This window comes from Eumetopias jubatus, unplaced genomic scaffold (assembly GCF_037043125.1).
Source record: "Eumetopias jubatus isolate StellerSeaLion01/CBP00866 unplaced genomic scaffold, mEumJub1_p1.0 scaffold_13, whole genome shotgun sequence".
Lineage (NCBI taxonomy): Eukaryota > Metazoa > Chordata > Mammalia > Carnivora > Otariidae > Eumetopias > Eumetopias jubatus.
In genome coordinates this window covers 64,512,393-64,532,216 of record NW_028274819.1, presented here as the reverse complement: position 1 = coordinate 64,532,216, position 19,824 = coordinate 64,512,393, and the positions used below count along the sequence as shown (strand labels likewise).

Here is a 19,824-nt window from a genome sequence, read left to right as displayed (position 1 = left end):
CATTAAGTTAGAAAAACTGGGCCAAGGCTTTCAGCAGCTTACAGGGGTTTTGGTAGTGATGCTCTAAGATGACATCAATAATTCTTCATTATTAAATAGTAGGTGCACATGAATACTTACTGAGTGAGTAAAAGAAACACTTGCCAGCAGCTTGAATTATCTATGAGAAGAGAGGAAAATTGGAACTGGACTCCATGATATTACAAGAGCGAATGTGGAGTCCAGTGATCAGCCTTGGTTGGGATCTCATCTGAGGTTACCAATCAGCCACTCAGATTGCTTTCTTTACAAATGAATGAAAGTGAAAACAGCCTTTGTCATAGCTTAGAGGGAAAAAATGGTATTTCTTTCCCCAGGATGGAAATAAGAGGAATTATAGAGGAATATTTCTTTATTCATTCAGCATGCACCATGTATCATGCTCTCTTCAAAGGCACCATGAGACCCAGTATGAATATCAACCAACTCTAGAACTCAGCACACACACAGTGGGGAGAGATATCAACAAACAACAACACCAACAAAAATGCACAACATGCAGCAGTTTCTAAGGTAGAAGTCTGGTTCAAGAATAGTAGAGGCTTCCAAGATGATTTCAGAGAGGAAGTGCCCTTTGAGCTGAGCTGTGGAAACATGAGGTGCGTGCCAGCTATAGGTAGGTTGAGGAAGAAACTTTCCAGGCAGGGCAGTGGCATGAAAAAAGACCCAGAGACTTGGAACAGATGTGGTTTCCAGAAAATTACCATTTTGAAATCAACACAGGCTGCATTTTTCTGTTGAATTCCTGGGTTTTGCTGTAATTATGACAAACTTTCATATTTTGTGACGAGCAGTATAAACAAAGACTAAAAAGCCCCTTTCCCACTGACGTCCAGGTGTTATTTTTCACTCTTAGAACCATTCCATGGCCACTCTGGGACACAGTGCTTTAAAAAATGGTCAGTGGTTAGAAACAAAGCCCCAGACCACTATGTCTCGTAGCTCCAGAAGGACAATTCACACTGCATCCTGGAATTACGTGTTGTGACCACCTTCACTGAAAGCCTCATACGTTTCCTGAGATATGCACACATACTTACACAAACCTCAATTTCTAATAAACAGCCCAGACCTTTCCTGCACCATCTCAATATTATAAAATAGAACTTTTCAAAGTCCAACTATATCGAGCACTAGCTAAAATGCAGTTAATTACAGTGCACATTGTATAATTATGCAAAATACCCCCTCAAAACTATCTTAATTATGGACTAATTCCAGATTTCTCTCTGTCAACAAAGTCGTACAGTACAGGCTTGTGTTTGTGGTTGTTTTTATATCTTAGCTTTCAGATGTCCTTGTATTAGGACACAGTAATAGACAATATAGGTATAATGAAGACTGCAGACCTCTGCAGCTGAGACCTGCCTTCCTCAAAGCTCACAAAGTTCTTTATATCATGATGGGTACTGGGGAACTGATGATTATCTTTCTAACCTATTGGTGTTCATCGGTTAAGTAAGAGTTTCAAAACACAGACCTTGAAGGAACGATCTGAGTGGAATTGAGTGCTGGTAAGAGGAGACCCAAAACTTTTCCATTGGAATTTGTCCAAGTAATGCCCATATTCTTCTCCTTTCTCTGCTGTGTTAAAGTGTGGCCCTTGTATTTTCTCTAGTTCTTTAGCCTTTACAAAGCAATTTTTCATTATCCATTTTCTTATTTGATTTCTGCAACAAAACTATGAGATATATCTCATGTTAACACTCAGTTTTACAGATGAGGAAGCTAAAGCTTGTTTAAGGTGCTGAGATCACAATATGGTGGCACTCTGGAAGACCAGTTGAGATATTTTGCTTCTGAATTCCTTACGTTGTCACTCTTCCCGACAGTCTGTAATACCAGCCTCCTCATGTTTTATCCTGTACATTTCAACTATTCCATACCACCTATCAATACAAGCAGAAACCTTTATATAACATTAACTGTGTGCTAAGCCCAGTTTTAAGAGTTCTATGTACATTAACTGATTTAATCTTCTGAACATCCTATGGAGACACTGAAACACTAATTTACTATGTGACCTTGAAGAAATCACTCATCGTCTTTGAACCTCAGTCTTCTCCTATGTCTATTGAGTAGCTTGAGTTAGAGCACAGATGGCAAGCAGATTTGAACCAAGATCCCAGCTCTGACCGATGGGTAATAGCTGCCAGAAGAATTGTACTGAAAAGTACCGAGGCCAGGTTGAGGCCCAGTGGTAATGTGGGCAGTGATCAATCTGTGGTGTCCACCAAGGGCGTGGAATGGGGGAGTGACACCACGTGCCACATACTCGCTGTCTATGAACCCCATGAGTTCCAAGCCCTTTCTTAGAGCTAACATTCTATGCCTCTAAGAACCTAATTTCTTCTTAAAAATCATCCAATGCAGGCACGAAACACTACATTTAGGACATTAAATGTACTGCCATTGGGCTTCCCTTCCCTCCTCTGTCTTTTCTAGTTTCCAAAAATTCCTAAAGAACACCAAGTTGCTTTCTCTATCATCTGGACATAGGAGGGTCTTCCTCTGAATCCCTCCTATTGTGACTTGCTTCCAGTTCAGACACAGAGGGTCCGGTGGAGACTGTTGGCAGACGCCTCCTCTAACTCTCCCACAGCTGCCGCTGTCTGCACCCAGCACTGCTGCTCTCCCACTTCCAGCCATGCACTTGCCAAAACAAGACCAAGTAATAGTTTGTAACTTTTTGTCAGCTGTTATTTCTAAGTGCCAACACCTCCTGAGCAAAAAATAGAAAAACTACTAAGGATGACTCTTGTATAGAGATGACACAGCAGCATTTAAAAAAAAAATAAAACCAGTTGGTGTTTACAGATGGAGCCCCTTCCAGCCACCCAGTGACTCTGCCTTGGGTTCAGCTCCACTCTCTGCCACCCATTCTTTGTTCATTGGTAAGGTCTGCCCCTACATCCCAGCCCCATCAGAAAATTCTCCATCTCTTGCCGACTCTTCAATGAGGAGTCAAAAAAGATGTGGTTTTAAATCTTGACTCCACTACTTCCTGACTGAGAAAACAAGCCCCATTAACACCTCTGAGCCTCAGCTCCTTCATATATAAAGTGGGGTCATCAGAGCACTTACCTCAACAGAAATAACTGTGAAAAACAGAAAATAATGGATGTGAAAGCCCTTTATGGCCGTACAGAATTATCTTTCCTTCATTGCTGTGGCTTTTTTCCCCCCCTCCTCCTCTTAGTCTCCTTCACATTACCCATAGGGCTTTTCATTCCCGAACATGAAAGGAAAAATGGGTTTAAGGTGCTGAGATCACAGCTACGACATAATCCCATCCACCCCAGCTCCCCTGCGGGTCAGGTACTCCTAATGCAGTACCTGACTGTCACAGGGTCTTTAGAAGTGGGATGGGCCTTGACATAAGGATGCTGCCACTGCGATCTGCCAGTCTTCCTGCTCTGAACAAGAACCAGTGCCCTTTGTAAGTTAGAAAGTAAACCCAAAAGCAACGGATAAACAAAAGAACTACAGAACTCTCCAACAAAGTTAACCAAAGCTGTGTTGCTTTGTCCTAGTTTTCTGAATCACAAACGAAACCTACTGTCACCGAATATCTTATTTAAGGTCTGCCTTAGAATATCCCATCAGAATGATTTGTAAGGACATTGGAAAAAGATTCCTATGGGAACATGACGTGTTATATTTATTTAGAGAAAACCACACTTCCCAAAGTGAAAGCATACAGACAGAAACACAAAGGAAAACCTATCTTTGGCCTCATTACTCATCCCATTTCCTACCACTAAAATCAGAATGCAAATTCATTGACATTTTTCTCTATGTTGAGCACTGGAGACGACATGGTAAATGAAAGCCAGTCCTCGCCTTTATGGAATCCCCAGTCTAGTAGAGAGGCATAAGTATCTCCTGATGTTTAAAAGCTTTGTTATCCTGTGCTCAGGATGCTCCTCTCACATATTAGTCAGTCCATAAAGATTTCCCTGTGAAGTTACAAACACTACAGTACTAGTCGGCCATGTTTCTAGCCCTAAAGCTATACTTTGTCCCCAGCCATTTTTACGCTTACCTTCTGAGTTCCTATGACCTCTACCTTATCTCAGGCTTTAGATAACTGTGGATCTTAGCACTCAATCACCTTCATTATTTTTTGGCCTAGACTCTGCAAATTTCAGCTGTTTAGTTTATTAAAGGGAATCATATTTTCCCAAATTAAAAAAAAAAAAAATTGTGACTCTGACTCCTCACATACCAAACCCCAGATGTAGAAAAGTCCCTGAACATTCTTGGAGCAGCCATGAGTAGACGTCACTGAGAAGGAACCTCAAGGCTCATTCTCCATGCCATGATGAAGTAGCCTAGCCTAGCTGTGCCATTCTCAGAGTAAGCCTGCATAAGGGTGAGGAGAGAGGATAAACTCTGCTTAATACTCCACTTGGGGCCATTTCTCACACTTGAAAAAAGTAAGACACTCTCACCCTACCCCATCCCAGCTACCTGGGTCCAGGGAAGACATCTGTACTTCACAGCTTTATCCATATATTGCCTAATTTCCCCAAATTAGTTGTCATTATCAAAACTGTCTGTATTATTAACTCCTTTTATGAAATTAACTCGCCTTTCCTGGTGCTGTCTGCTAAAGGAGGAGCACATTGGCAGATGGAATGTGTTTCAAGGGGGATGAGCAGATAAAGCAACCAGTTGTGTTGCCCTTTGGTTTCAGGAAACACTACCTCCCATAACATTCCTCTATAGAACAGCATACAGGAAGTCCTTTCCAATATCCCTAAACTGTTTCCCTATCAAAACACAGTCAGGCCTGGGCCTGATGCAAAGAAAAGAGTAGATCCGGGCACCTGGGTGGCTCAGTTGGTTGAGCGACTGCCTTCAGCTCAGGTCATGATCCTGGAGTCCTGGGATCGAGTCCCGCATCGGGCTCCCTGCTCAGCGGGGAGTCTGCTTCTCCCTCTGACCCTCTTCCCTCTTGTGCTCTCTATCTCTCATTCTTTCTCTCTCAAATAAATAAATAAATAAAATCTTTAAAAAAAAAAAAAAAGAAAAGAGTAGATCCTCTGGGGTCACAGCTGAATCAGGCTAATCTCATGCCCAGTTCATTAACTTGACTCGAGGCCTCCTGTGAATCAGAAGGCTTGTAGTAAATGTCATTGGAGGCACTGACACTTTTGCTACATTGTCTTCCTCAGTTCTCTTTCCAAAGTTGGAAGGCTAGATTTAGTAGCAATTCTGATCAGTGATTTAGGGTCCTCCTCAAATTTTTTATCTTCTTGAACTGACCCAGCATTTTCCTGATGAATTAACAGTAGAATAAAATCTCAAGTGTCCTGTGGTATATGCTGATGAAGTTTTTGTAACGTAAATGAACCCAGCAGACACTTGCTTTTGGACAATGTGCTGCTTTGGGAAATAAAATAGAAGATGAGATAAAAGGTCCAGAAATTCTGAATGATGTGGCAGCAAACTATTGGATGGGCCCTCTCCTTGAACTGAATGGTTTCATTTTAAGTGTAAGTAACAGGGGCTCCACTTCTCAGTGTCAGACAGAAGGCAGTCTCATAGGTCACTGCCCTGATGAATTGCAGGTAGCTGGTCTCTCTCATGACTTAAGTTATAACCATTGAGAACATGATACTATCTTAGTGCTGGAGTTTTATGAGGATGGAGGGATTTTTGGAAAGATTCAAGGAAAGAGCAAGGAAAATGAACCCTGAACCGTGTCTGCTTCCTGTGTTTCAGAGCAGGGCTTGTAGCTGGGATCTGTGGGGTATGACTGGTTGTTAGTTCACTGTAATTTTCTTTTCTTCTCTTCTCAGGAGGGCAAGAAGACTTCATTCTTTCTTATGAGCCTGTCACAAGGCAGGAAAGTAAGTTTCCCAGCATGCTCTGGTTCCTGATTTCCAGGCCATATCGGGTGACACCATTAGAGGAGCCAAAGAATGAAGGACTAAGGAGGATAAACTCTGCTTAATACTCCATTGTCCCCAGACCAGACCTTGCTCTCTCTTTGGCACAAACAACTTCCCTGCTAAGCATGGGCAGGGGCGGCTCCCAGGAGGATGGGGCAGCCCTCCAGATGAGTGGTCCTGAGTGGAAGGAGCTCAGTCGAATCACTACAGAGCCCCACCTACAGGACAAATGGATAAAAATCTCCTGGGAGACTGATGTCAGCTGAGTATTGAGAAAGGCTTTCTATCAGACCTGTCCTAAGATACAAGTCATCCTCTGGGCTGCTCCATTTCTTTTTCTAGGAGGCATTTATACAGAGGCTAATGGCTATTGACAAGGATATTGCAGAACGATTCAAGCATCAGAGGAGGAGTTATACCAAATGGACTTTAGAGTTCCTTCTACCCTCATGTTACAAAGGAATTGGGAAAACCCCAGCAGAGAATAGAGAGTATTCTGAGCTGAGGAAAAGAAATTATAAAAAAACATAAGGTGTCATTATACTAACAATTACTTCTTAAAGTCATTATCTAAACAATGGCCAGACAGCTGCTTTGGAATCTTTTTTCTCCCACTCAATTGACGAAATTCCTTAGTTGTTTTGACATTGTGTAGGCATAACCTAAGAGCAAGCAAAACCCCTCCAAACGTTTTTCATTGACAGACACTGCAGTTGCTTTTCCCTATTGGAAAATTCCAGAAAGTAGGCACAGCCAACATACCTAGTGTTAAAACACCAATTTCTCCTGCCAGGCTTTGTGGGCACCTTAGCCAATGAAGTAATGCCCTCAGCAGTTCTGTTTGGTGATTTCACCTTAAGACTCACCTGTGCAGAGCAGTTGTGCCGTCCTGTTCATGTCTTTCCCCTCATTTGCATCTCCCTTTCCCTCTCTGCAGTAAACTATACCCGGCCAGTGATTATCCTGGGCCCCATGAAGGATCGGATCAATGACGACTTGATATCTGAATTCCCTGACAAATTTGGCTCCTGTGTGCCTCGTAAGTATCGTTTCTCTTTTTGCTGGAAGAAAGGCTCCCCCTCTTTTGAGATGATAAAGTGTAATTCTGTTCCTCAGTGGTGTCTTCAGTGATTTGGATACCATCAGTTACCTATTATCTGAACATCTTTTTTTTAATCTGAAAGCATCTCAATTTTCTCTGCTCAACACTTCTCATCTGTGCTGCTGTGTATTGTTCTCTATTTAGTGAGTATAATACATCCTCCAAACTGACTGTGATCCCGCAGAAGGCAGGATGAATCCTGTCATCCTGTAACTCCCATAGCCTTTAAAATAGCACAGAATTATTGATAGGCATCAGTATTTTCTTATACATGGATTGAAATGCCACTGAAGCATCTCTTCCCATAGAATAAGAGAGATCAGAGACAAAGCCACGTATTAAAATAATCTCAGGATGATTTAGGGCCACGTGTCAATCCCAAAACAAAACAACCTTCTCCATGGGTGATAACAGTGCTAGGATATGAGAGGGTGAAGACAAGAAGACATGTAAAATTTTCATCTACCCTCTAGGCCATCCCAGATTGTAATCTGCTTTCTTGTCCTGAGGGAGGATCATTGGGTCTCCTGGTCCCACTGAGTATAGTCCCATCAGAGTCTATCTGCTCTGTGTCCCATGCATACTACACCTTCCCGTTCACCCCTACTCCCACGGCATCACATAAATGTTTCTGTGTGAGTGTGTGTGTGTGTTTATACAGACCCCCCCACACACACACAGGGAATTTCAGTTTATTAGATAATTGAACTCTTAAATCTATCCCAACAAATATTTCTTTCTCACTATACATTTTTGAAGCTTTATGCTTTGAAGTGTCTCTTATATTTCAGCATTGCAGATGTCACCCAGAATACCTAAGAGCAACAGTCGAGTGTGTGCAAGTGCAGAGACAGAGGGGAGCTAGAGTGATTGCTGTATCTCATGAAACTATTCCCAGCAAGAACTCTGGGAACAGATCCTGCCAAACAGCCTATCTTGAGAAAGACTCCAGACAGAAATGATCAAGTCAAACCCTACTCCATTCATAGCAGCCTCCCGTGCGTCCCTCCAATTTGGAAAGAAAAAACCCAGACAGTCCTTAATGACCACTCCCACTTTCCCCTCCACCTTACACGCTTTCTTTTGTTTTAATTAATAGCACTATTTTATGATACTCAATATAGGTTCATTGTACAAAACCTGGAAAATGCTAAAAAGAAATTTAAGCGAGGAAATTAAAAATATACAGACTTTCAGAGTATCCAGAGATAACATCATTGTTAATATTTTCAGAGTTTCACCTCTTTCTCCTCTGACTGGGTACATATTGGATATATACAATTTTTTTGGCTTAACATTATTTAAAATTTTATGTAAATATTTTAAATGATTATTACATCATAATCATTCCTCATTTATGGGTATTTTGGGTTGTCTCTCCTTTTCACTCTTATGAATTATAATTAAAATATAATTATGTGATAATTATTTATAATTTATAAATTAATATAATGAATATCTTTAAGATAAAACTTTATCTGAAGCTTTGATAATTTTTTAAGATAGATTCCTAGGAAGAAAATATCTGAGTCAAAGACTGGAAATATTTTAACATCTTTTATTTATATTGATAGGATTGTTTTCCCTTCTCTTCTTACTAGGAACTTCAGTCACCTCTAACCATGGTTAGAATTGATGACTTTTAGTCCCACCTAAACTGTGATGATCTCATTTCACATCTTTCAAATCCCTGAATATATTTTTACTGTTTGTCCTTTTTTTTCCTCCTGCTTATGACATATTTTCTTGCTTTTTTGTTTGTCCCATAATCTTTTATTGTGTACTGGACATTGTGACACTATGTTATTGAGAGTCTGGATTTGGTTATCTTTCTTTATAGAATATTATGTTTTTATTCTGGCTGATAATAATTTACTGGCAAATCAGTTTCTTCAGTTCTGACCTGGTTTTACACTTTGTGAAGGTGGGTCTAGAATAAATCTAGAGTAACCTTCTAAATTGTAGACTTTCCACTGAGTCAGTTAAGCATCTGACTCCTGAATTTTGGCTCAGGTCATCATCTCAGAGTTGTGAGTTCCAGCCCCACATTGGGCTCCTTGCTGGGCATGGAACCTGCCCCTTCCCCTGCCTCCCTCTCTAAAAAAAAATAATAATAAATAAATTAATTAATTAATTTAATTAAATCATGTTAAATCGTAGCCTTTCCATGTTCTCAACCAAATACCCAGTTCTGACTGAACTCTAGTGTCTCCTAGCACTAAATAACCTCTAGACCCTCCACTTGAAAATGGAAGTGGAATGAATGTAGAGGTCCCCTCGTGTGTTTCTCCAGTCTCAAGGTCACAGCCCTGGGCTGCCTGTCATCTGATGCCTGACAATGGCTGTTCCATACACTTTGTCTAGTTTTGTAGTTGCGTACAGTGGGAGGCTAACAGGTAACAGGTACCTGTTACTATGTCATGGTCCTCCATATTACATATTTTTGTATATCTATGTTGAGGGTGTGGGGAAGAAAATAGGTGTAAAGGCTGTTTATGAATATAAATTACCTTAATTTTATTATTTTTCTTTTATAAAGATACTACGAGGCCAAAGCGTGACTATGAGGTGGATGGCAGAGACTATCACTTTGTCATTTCCAGAGAACAAATGGAGAAAGATATCCAAGAGCACAAGTTTATAGAAGCTGGCCAGTACAATGACAACTTATACGGAACCAGTGTGCAGTCTGTGAGATTCGTGGCAGAAAGGGTATGTCCCCCAATCATCTTATACCGCCCCTAAAGAAGGTTCCAGGTGGCAAACTGCATTTTTGGTCATTACTCTTTCCTGATTGCAGTTGTAAACTTTTATTAAATATTCCTTTTAAGTCCTTTAAGCAGAGAATGACTTTAGAGCAAGGTCATTAATCTTTGTTCTAATCTCAATAAGGTATGCTGGCTGACTCATGGGGAGGAGGGGGTTATAAACCTAAAGGCAATTAACAGCTTGAAGTTTATGGAGATTGACTTTGTCCTTGACTCACTTATCTTTGGCCCCAGTAAACAACACTGAATTTATTAAGGAAGCTTTATTACTCTAGGTTGTTTAAATCAGGGTCCTCAATTCTTTTTGTTTGCAAGAGTTACATTTCATCTCCCTGAAAACCTGGGACACTCATAGTGAAGGGGTAGATAGATGAAGAGGGCTAAGGCCTAGCCTAGAGCTGACAGAAATTCCAACTTAGAAGAGGTGTGAATACTGCCATTTCCTTCCCATTAATAATTTCAAGGACATGGAAAAGAAGAGAATGTTCAAGAGAGAACAGGATAGGAAGGAACTTGAGTGTGGCTCTAAGATCTGCCTATAGAGAGATCCTAATCTCCTGTCAACACGGAGGACCAATTTCATGAGAGAAAAGAAAAGAGTTAAAAACCAATCCCATTTGTTTTTTAATTAATATTTGTTAGGTTGATTTGTTGTGATTTTACATAGCCTTTTGATGTACTGGTAAAAAATAAACAAGAAATTTTAATGTCTATCTGAGAATACAGTAAGCTGCATCTCTTCCTTTCTTTCAAAAGTTAGGTTCTTTGAGCCAAATCACGTGTTTCTAATCAGTTTCCTGGATGATTGCATCTATGCTCCTCTTTGAACATGTAAATATAACCTTTGTTAATTTGAAATGTTCTGGCCAGTGAATAATCAAACGGCATTTAAACATTTTGTTTAGCTGTTGCATTTCACAGAGAGCAAACTTGGAATTTATTGCTTAAGTGATATAGGGTTTGAACCATCTTATTATGTTTCTCCTCTAAGAGCCCAAGTATTCACTACAGTCTCTAAGTTTTCATGCAGGTATTATAGAAAATTTGTAATCCCCTATTATTGATTTAGCACTGTTCCTATCTGTACAAAATGCTTTTTCTCTTCTTTTCTAAAGTTCTTCTGGCCTCAGGGTAATGAGGCCAATTCTCTCTGGGAGTTAGAATATGATGTTTGCCAAATGTATCTACTTTTCCCGAAATACTTTATAAAGCAACTCCTTGCTCTGAGCACTCATTGCAGTGGAAGCCCAGTTAAATGAGGTGTGCTGTATGTAATAGAGTTTTCATGTAACAAACAAGAAATTTAAAGACATAATATTGAAGGTAACTCTTTTGTGTCTGTCCTTAGCTATACTGAACTGAGCATATCCAGGGCAGGATACATATAAGCACTCAGCAAGTATTTATGGAATTGTTCCAAGTTCACATGATTACCATTACTCCAGACTTAACATTGGTCAGGGTGAGACAATGAAGTAGCTACTTATTCCAACCAACACTTCTGTCAGTGCTCAAGACTTGGGTTTGAGTTCTTCTAGCACTGAGACTTTGAGCAAGTTACTTATTGTTTCTAAGCCTTAGTCTTATCTTCCGTAAAATGTGGCTGGTAATACCTACCTTGTAGATTTGGAGATTTCTTGTTGACAGTTATCTTCAGAGATGGTTTATGAGCTTCATGAGTGTGGACCCAATCATATTACATAAGGCTACACATTCTTTTGCAAAACATCAGATATTTAAGAAAATTAAGCTGAGGTAACACATGTAAAATCTCTATTGCCGTGGCAGGCACTTAGTAAGGGAGTAATAAAGATGAGTTATCAAAAGCAATCAGTGATGACCCTGAATATCAACTTTTATTTATGCTTTGCAGTGATCCTTTTTCAACCATTAGAAATTCAGTATCCCTTACCTTCCTTGAAAACATACTTACTTTTTGGTTTGTCTGTTTGTTTTGGTTGGATTATGATCATTCTTTCTGGATTAACTCCATATTTTTCTTCTCTTCCTACCAGGGCAAACACTGTATACTTGACGTGTCAGGAAATGCTATCAAGCGGTTACAAGTTGCCCAGCTCTATCCGATTGCCATCTTCATTAAGCCCAAATCTCTGGAACCTCTGATGTAAGTGGAGGGCACGGGAGGCTGTCACCCGCCGCCTATTCCATGTGACACAGCAAATTGCTGACAGCTCTTGGTCCTAAGTGCTTAGAAGTCAGAAGTGCCATTGTTGATTTTTTAAAGCATTTCCTTTTTGAAAAAAAAATACATGAAAGTGTTTTTGAACCACTAGAGACATATTATCAGTAATTCCCTAACATGTCTTCACTAATGTTTCTTGATTTTTATGTTCATTTCACAAGTTGTTTTGTGTGTGTGTACGTGTGTGTGTGTGTGTGTGTGTGTGTGTGTGTGTGTGTGTGATTTGTTTTGTTGTTTTGAAGGTAGGTTGGTTTGGTTTGATTTTCAAATGATAGGAAGCAATCATCTTTGCTTATCTCTTTCTCCTGAAAACAGTTCCATTAGTAAATCTTTTTAAATGCGTAGGTTTTTATAGCGGGAGCAGACAATATTTTAGACTCTTTCTATTGACATTTCATTTAGTTCTAACAGAATTCTTCTGTTCCTTAATGAAAACCTCTTGTATGTAGACCACTAACCTTAAAAGGGAGTTTTCTTAGTGACATGGCAGTAACACATCTATAGCTTAAACCAACAGCTCCATACCAGTGCACGTTTATGAATAAGGCAAAAATGTATAACTCGGATTTTTTGTGATTCTTTTTATTTTTCAGAGGACTGGCAAAATAGCTTCCTTAAAAATCACTAAACAAATTGGGCAAAGATTCACAACTAGACCATAAAGTAACATATTTTCAGTGGCAATTTGATAGAAATTGTTGCACTGCTTTCTAGACAATTCCCATACAAACGTGAGGCTGCCATAGTAGTCAAAAGGCAGTGACTTGAAAATCGGTCAGGCTAGATTTGGTTTTTCCCTTTGTCTCTGACCAGTTTTGTCACCTCAGGCAAGTTGCTTGACCTCCTTAAGATTTAGTTCCTCTCCTCTCAACTAGGCACATTAATAATACATACCTCACAGCTGGTATAAAGGTTAAACATGATCATGAATACAAAGCTCCCCATATGGTCTTTAGCATATAGTAAGTACTCAATAAACAGTAGCCACTATAACTATAAAAAATTTCAAGTTACTTCCCTGTAAAAGGAATAAAACTATTTTATCATCACAAAACACATAAACTACCTTTTCCATGAGGTCACAAGAGATAATGCCAATGTGTCTGTTGGCAAAAGCTTTGCTCAAATGTGCCTCCATTTGGCCCTCGAGATCTTAGAGCGCTTGACAGGGTTCAGAAGTGAGCCACAGAGTACTGGAGAACAGTGCGCATGGAAAAACCAAAGAGAAAGAAATTACTTAATCCCAGAGGTGAAACAATTACTTGCAGAAGGTATCAGCCAACTGTTCCATGTCTTGTCTAGGAGTGAAGAAACAGAGCAAGCTGCAGCAGCTGGAATTGCAACCTAAGAGAATTAAGTTAAATACACAGTCAGTCTCTGGGGAAATTGCCAGAGAGGTGCCTTAAAAGCAGAATACATTCACATAAATAAAAGATGGACAACAGTTCTTACCAAGGTGAAAAAATAAAATCAGGAGGTCACTGACAGCACCTTCTGCCCTGAGAATTTAGGTGTTAAATTATAATGTCAAGAGCTTTGCCCAGAGTTGGCACGTGGAAAAAATGTGTGTTGATGATAAAATACTGGTTCTTGATAGTGTTATTCCTGGTAGCATGCTTGAAATCTCTCCTCATCTAGAATACAGTGTTGGGTAGTGCACAGAGTAAATTAAGCAACCATAAATTTCATTATGTAAAAGTGATTTATAATCTGTAAAGAGCCTCATAAATATTATTAGCAATGCTAACATGAAAAAGAAGAACAGAAAAATGGCCCTCACCTCCTGGGAACAGCATCTTAAAGGCCTGTTTCAGAAATAGAAGAATAAGTTTTCACATCATAAATACGCGGGGGGATAAATGGCTTCCCAGGGAAGTGAGGCCTGAGGGAGACAGCAGTTGCCCATGTGCTTCAGTGTGATAGTGGGAGATATTCCCATCTGGTGCTCCATAGGAGAAGTTCTCCTTCCTTCCACAACTACGAGATGACTTATTTAGTTTTGCCTCAGGGCACTGTCACAGCCACTTATCACCAAGGAAAATTAAACATTCCGACGGCTGGATCCCACAACGAGGACTGTGAACCTGACATAATTTGCTGCAGCCATATTCATGAGTCTCGAGCGCCGTGATGGTGACATTCAGACTAATGGGGTCTTATTATTAAACGCTGGATGTTTACTTTCCAGTTCCCTCTTTGCCAAGGGTTTTACTTCAGGACCAAAGCTGGCATGATCTGCCCACTCCCCGGGGAGGAGTGAATGCTAGGTCAACTGGAACAAAAGCATGGCCACTGTCACATTTGGGCCTTGATACAGCATCACACACAGTATTTCTCAAGTGCATCATCCACATCAAACCATAGAGCTTATTAGCACATACATAACTGACTCTTCAGAGGAGCATAAAATCAAGGCTGTGGAGGAAAGGGGTGTTCTTTTTATAGAGTGCCACTGCATGACCCCTGTTCCTCACCCCAACCCCATGGCATTGGGAAACTTTCCCGTGTCTCTTTACCTTGCCAACCCCAATCTGCTTTTACCTTCTTGCTCCCGCGGTGGCCCATGTTTTCTTCTGTCTTCAACTGTATCATAATTATGTTGATTTGTCTAGTCCTCCATTCATTCATTCACTTAGTCATTTAACAAAGAAGTCTTGAGCCAGGCTCCATGACACATGCCGATGTACAAACCCTGGTCTCTGCCCTCAGTGAACTCACAGGTTAGGCAAGGAGACAAAGGATATCATAGATATGTTAGAGGATAAAAATGGAAATTCAGTGATGGCTAGAGTAAGTGCAAAGGGAATTCAGAGAACACAGGCTAGCATAGAGGAAGTCAAAGAAGATCAAGAGCCACATGATTTCTTGACATCTGGAGCATAACCCTGTCTTTTTGTGAAAAATATCCCTGGGTTTAGACCAGCATCTTCTGAACCCAAAGGTGACATCCACTCACAGCTTCTAGGACTAGTGCTATTTGGGAGGAGAATCGTAGATAGCATCCCTAGGACAAGATGAGTTTATCTCAACATCAAGAGTTCAGGAAATTCCTTTTTTTTTTTTTTTTTCCTGTTGCAGCCATCAGATCATGTCCGGAATCATGTTAATGTCTGACTTCAGTTTTTAATTTTTTTTTCCAAATAAGCCCCTTAGGAAAGTCTTAGTATAACAGAAAATCTGTTTGACTAAAAGTTGGCTTTAAAAGAACCCCAAGGAGACGAACCATGAAAGACTATGGACTCTGAAAAACAAACTGAGGGTTCTAGCGGGGAGGGGGGTGGGGAGATGGGTTAGTCTGGTGATGGGTATTGAAGAGGGCACGTTCTGTGTGGAGCACTGTGTGTTATGCACAAACAGTGAATCATGGAACACGACATCAAAAACTAATGATGTATGGTGATTAACATAACAATAAAAAATTTTAAAAAATTTAAAGAACCCCAAAACTTTGAGTTCTGACATCAGATTTACTCTTTTACCTTCTCAAGTCTCTTTATTACTTCAGGCCACAGTGACATGCTCTAAAACCACAGTGACATGCTTAAAACCAGACCCCAGCCTCTGGCTTCCTCAGGGGCATGCAAAGGCAGCAGTGCTTTCAATATTCTACTTGCCCCTGTGATGCATCCCAGTGGGCCAACCAAAATACCTCTGCCCTTGGCTAGGCTTTTATCAGCCCAGTGCAGCCATGCTTCTATTCATATGATGGTCAGAGGCAAGCATTGTCAGTCTTTGATCAATAAAATGTCTTTGATTTAAAAAAACAGGAAGATAATATAATTTTTATTTAAGAAGTACAGTTTGTTTGGTAAGCAAAAAATGTTACCACCTAGAGGACCTGAGAAGATAAAGCTGCCCCTGGTTAGGAATCAGTAGGTTGGGTTATTTTCCATTTCCTTCCCGCTCAATTTGTCCTTGAGGTTGGATTTCAGTAATCTTACAATAATTAAGCTGCACTTATATACACCAAGAGTTGACAGACTAACAGAAAGAAAGGGACACAGAGAGAGTCCCAGGCATAATTCCTTTATAGCCCATTCTCCTATCAGAACAACAACAAAACCAAGTCAACCCTGGAGACTCTTACCGAGATTCTCTATCCTTGTTCTCTATGGAGGTTACTTGCTTATAATCTATTTGAAAATATTTTGGTCCCAGCACGTTTGATTGTTACATTCTCTCTGTGTCCATTTATTCATGCCTCCCTCAGCCAATCCTAATGCCATTTGATTATAAAAGCAGATGAAGTTCAGGGCGCCTGGGTGGCTCAGTCTATTCAGCGTCCGGCTGTTGGTTTCCGCTCAGGTCATGATCTCAGGGTCATGGGATTGCTCCGCACTCAGCGGGGAGTGTGCTGCCCCTCCCCCCACTCGTTTTCTCTCTCTCTCAAATAAATAAATAAATCTTTAAAAAAAAACCAAACAGATGCAGTTCAGGGCTCTTGTTGCTGTAGACATGCCTCGCCCTTTGCAGAAGTTGAGCAGGGAGAGCCACAGAATGCCCCTTCAGCCTGAAAGATGCACATTCCTGAGAAGCCTGTCACCTTTTCTAGAATTCTCGGGAAGCACTTTCTATTTCCCCACTCCAGACATTTCCTGCTACACACTGAAGATGAACAGCAGCCCGTGGGGAAGATGGGGAGTAGAGAATTCAAAGGTTCCTGGGATGGCAGACACTGCCAAGAGTCAAGTCTAGTTCTCTCAGATGTGCTGAGGGACAGAATGTGATGATGTCCCCTCCCTCCTCTCCATCTCCTCTCCCTGCCTCTGACCACCCCTAGAAGATTTCGTTCGAATCTATGCACCATGTTTAAGAGAGGTCGAGACAGTCTAGGACAAAGTCCAAGGACAGGTAACCCAGAAGGCAAGGATTTGGAAATCGCATCCAATGGGAGAAGAGATGAAGGAAGTAGGACAGTTTATTCTGAAGGAGTGGTAGCCTCAAGGGACATATGAGCACTTGATTTAAAGACCCCAGTGCCTGTCATGGAGGAAAGAGGTTTAGTCCTATGTGACTACAGAGGATGGAACAGGGGCCAGTGACTGGAAGTCAGAGAGAGACAGATTCTGCATCAGTCCAGTGTGAAACCGAGAGACTGCCCTCTGGGAGGGAGCGCTCTTGGGAGGGTGTCCTTGTTGCTGAAATTCTTCCAGCACAAAGAGTCCCGAATAAGGACTAAGAAGCCTCTAGTAAGATTACATTGTGCTTCCTGCAGGATTCATTTTGACACACATTTTAAAGGATTTGGCACATTCCCTGTGTGTTCTAATAACAAACCCTCATTTCTCCAGGGAGATGAATAAGCGTCTAACAGAGGAACAAGCCAAGAAAACCTATGATCGTGCAATTAAGCTAGAACAAGAATTTGGAGAATATTTTACAGGTAAGTTCATTTACCCTTCGACTGTGAGAAAGGATCGATGGTCTGACATTTCGCATTAGAGAGGGCTCCGGGCCGGGTATACCTGGGCCCTAAAACCTTCCCACTGAGAAACTCTAATTTCCCTCTGCTTTACCTATCTGGTCCAGAACTCTGGGTTCTGTCTTCTCTGGATTCAGCCGCAGCCAGCTCTAGGTTCCCAGTGGCCCTATGCAAAAGCATGAGCCACGGATGGCACTGAGCTATCTCCTGCTATTAAGAAGATTTCAGGCAGGGCACCTGGGTGGCTCAGTCGGTTAAGCGTCCGACTCTTGATTTCGGCTCAGGTCAAATCTAATGGTCCCGGGATCCAGCTCTGCGCTGGGCATGGAGCCTGCTTGGAAATCTCTCTGCCCCTCCCCCTTCTCTCCCTCTCCAAAAAAAAAAACGAAGAAGATTTTAGGCATTAAACTATCTCCCTGATATCATCAGAAAACTTGAAAAAGAAACCTTTAGGGCTCAGTTAGGGAACATCCAAAGCAATGCCTCATAAGAAGCAGTCTCAGGGCTCCGTTCTCTGCTTTGATGACGGGCAGGTCTGCGTCCTGTTAGCAGCTATTGAACAAGATGCTGAACCACTTCCCTGTGTTTCCATTGATTCCACATCAAGTCCCAGGGCAAAACTTTGCTTTTCTTTTTAAATATTTCCTTGGAAACATGAAGTTTGGGGAATAGAGGAAGATTTTCTTGCCCCGGGAATCCCGGGTTCTCTGTTCTTACCCATGTTCATGAAACACTGATCAAATCCAAAGAATAATCAAACTGTGTGGAAATTGCCTTACAACAAATGGTTTAAAAACAAGAAGTTTCCTCCTGAATTTCCTTATGAGAAGTTAGATGCTTTACTGTTTGTCTTACTCAGAATATGAAAATGCCAGTGACTTAGCAGTTTGCAAATATGTTGAACCAAGTAATCTTAAGTAAAATTTCGATAAGTAACAAAGGTATGAGTTGTGTTTTATCCTGAAAGAACATCCAGGTATAAACATCAAATCACAGTTATGCACATTTTGACCAGTGGTTCATACTCAGAAATAAAATACAGTAACAATATATTCTCAGGGTTGCTTTTAAGATCTAACTATGCTTCAGTAGCAATTCATTGTTAATCCCTAATGTCCTACAGATAGTACTGACATGTTTTGGAGATCTCTCTGTAAGCTAACTTTAGTTCAAAGGACATTATGAAATATACTTAAATCTGTTTCAGGTGACTTGGTATTTTAGGTAATTCACAGATTAGCTGTTTGTGTATATTTCCTCTTATTTATGTTTCTTATAAGTAGCTGTCATAAAGCATTCCCAGTATAAGCGGCCCTGTTATAGCAAAATATCAATTTACCAGATTACTTGGAGAATGAATGGGGTTTCCTATTAAGGGCTTGGGGAATGAAGGGGTTAACTCAAGTTGCCTCCACAACCTTATTATTTCCTCTATGTTGAAAATGTTTAAATTTCTGCACCTGCCAAGGTACACACAGTATATAGAATAAAAAGCCAGCTTTCTTTTGATAAGCAAGGAGATCTCAATCTGAAAATTGATCAGTGCCTAGCCTGGTGCCTGGCCCAGAGTAAGCACCCATAAAATTTAAATATATAAATGATTCATTTTCCAGAACCACAGACAGACGTATAGAAGGTAAAAAGACTGGGGTGCATTTGTTACCTGATCCAGGACATGCACTGAAAGCATTTTTTTTTTCTTTTAATCACTGACGTGACCTTGCTTAAGTAAATTTCCCACTTTTCTTACTAATGAAAAGTAATATGAAGCTTCCAGATGAGTTCATCTGTCACTGGTTTGAGCTTCTGCTGTGTGACTGAGGGCTGTTCTTTACCAGGCAGGGAACAATTCCTAACTCTGGCGTGTTTACTCTTGTTCTAGCTATTGTCCAAGGAGACACCTTAGAAGATATATATAATCAATGCAAGCTTGTTATTGAAGAGCAATCTGGGCCTTTCATCTGGATTCCCTCAAAGGAAAAGTTATAAATTAGCTACTGCACCTCCGACAATGACAGAAGAGCATTTAGAAGAACAAAATATATATAATATACTACTTGGAGGCTTTTATGTTTTTGTTGCATTTATGTTTTTGCAGTCAATGTGAATTCTTATGAATGTACAACACAAACTGTGTGAAGCCATGAAGGAAACGGAGGGGCCACAGGGTGGGACAGAAAAGACATTGCAGTATGCAGGAAGGCTTTGGTTTGCTCAAAGTGCCAGGTGTAGGGATGAACCTCTGATGGGCTTTCTGCCCAAGAGGTGGGCAGCCTCCTCACCCCAGCAGATGTCCAGAGCTGATTTAGCTGCTGAGCTCTCTGTGTCTTTTGCTTTAAAGAAAAGTTGCCAGCACTTGAACTTCACCAACCTTCCCATTACCCACATCT

General features: G+C 40.8%; 1 protein-coding gene across 10 annotated transcripts in view; it reads left to right on the top strand.

Moving 5' to 3' along the window:
• DLG2 (discs large MAGUK scaffold protein 2) overlaps nucleotides 1–19,423 on the top strand; it is a 1,243,318-nt gene extending 1,223,895 nt beyond the window's left edge. For all 10 annotated transcript variants that reach the window (XM_028126804.1, XM_088018006.1, XM_088018004.1 and 7 more), the window contains 6 exons: nucleotides 5,847–5,897; nucleotides 6,877–6,978; nucleotides 9,581–9,753; nucleotides 11,825–11,934; nucleotides 17,304–17,395; nucleotides 19,317–19,423. In XM_028126804.1, coding sequence (XP_027982605.1) covers nucleotides 5,847–5,897; nucleotides 6,877–6,978; nucleotides 9,581–9,753; nucleotides 11,825–11,934; nucleotides 17,304–17,395; nucleotides 19,317–19,423 — 635 coding nt within the window. The remainder of the gene's footprint in view (nucleotides 1–5,846; nucleotides 5,898–6,876; nucleotides 6,979–9,580; nucleotides 9,754–11,824; nucleotides 11,935–17,303; nucleotides 17,396–19,316) is intronic.
• Nucleotides 19,424–19,824: the final 401 nt, after the last annotated feature.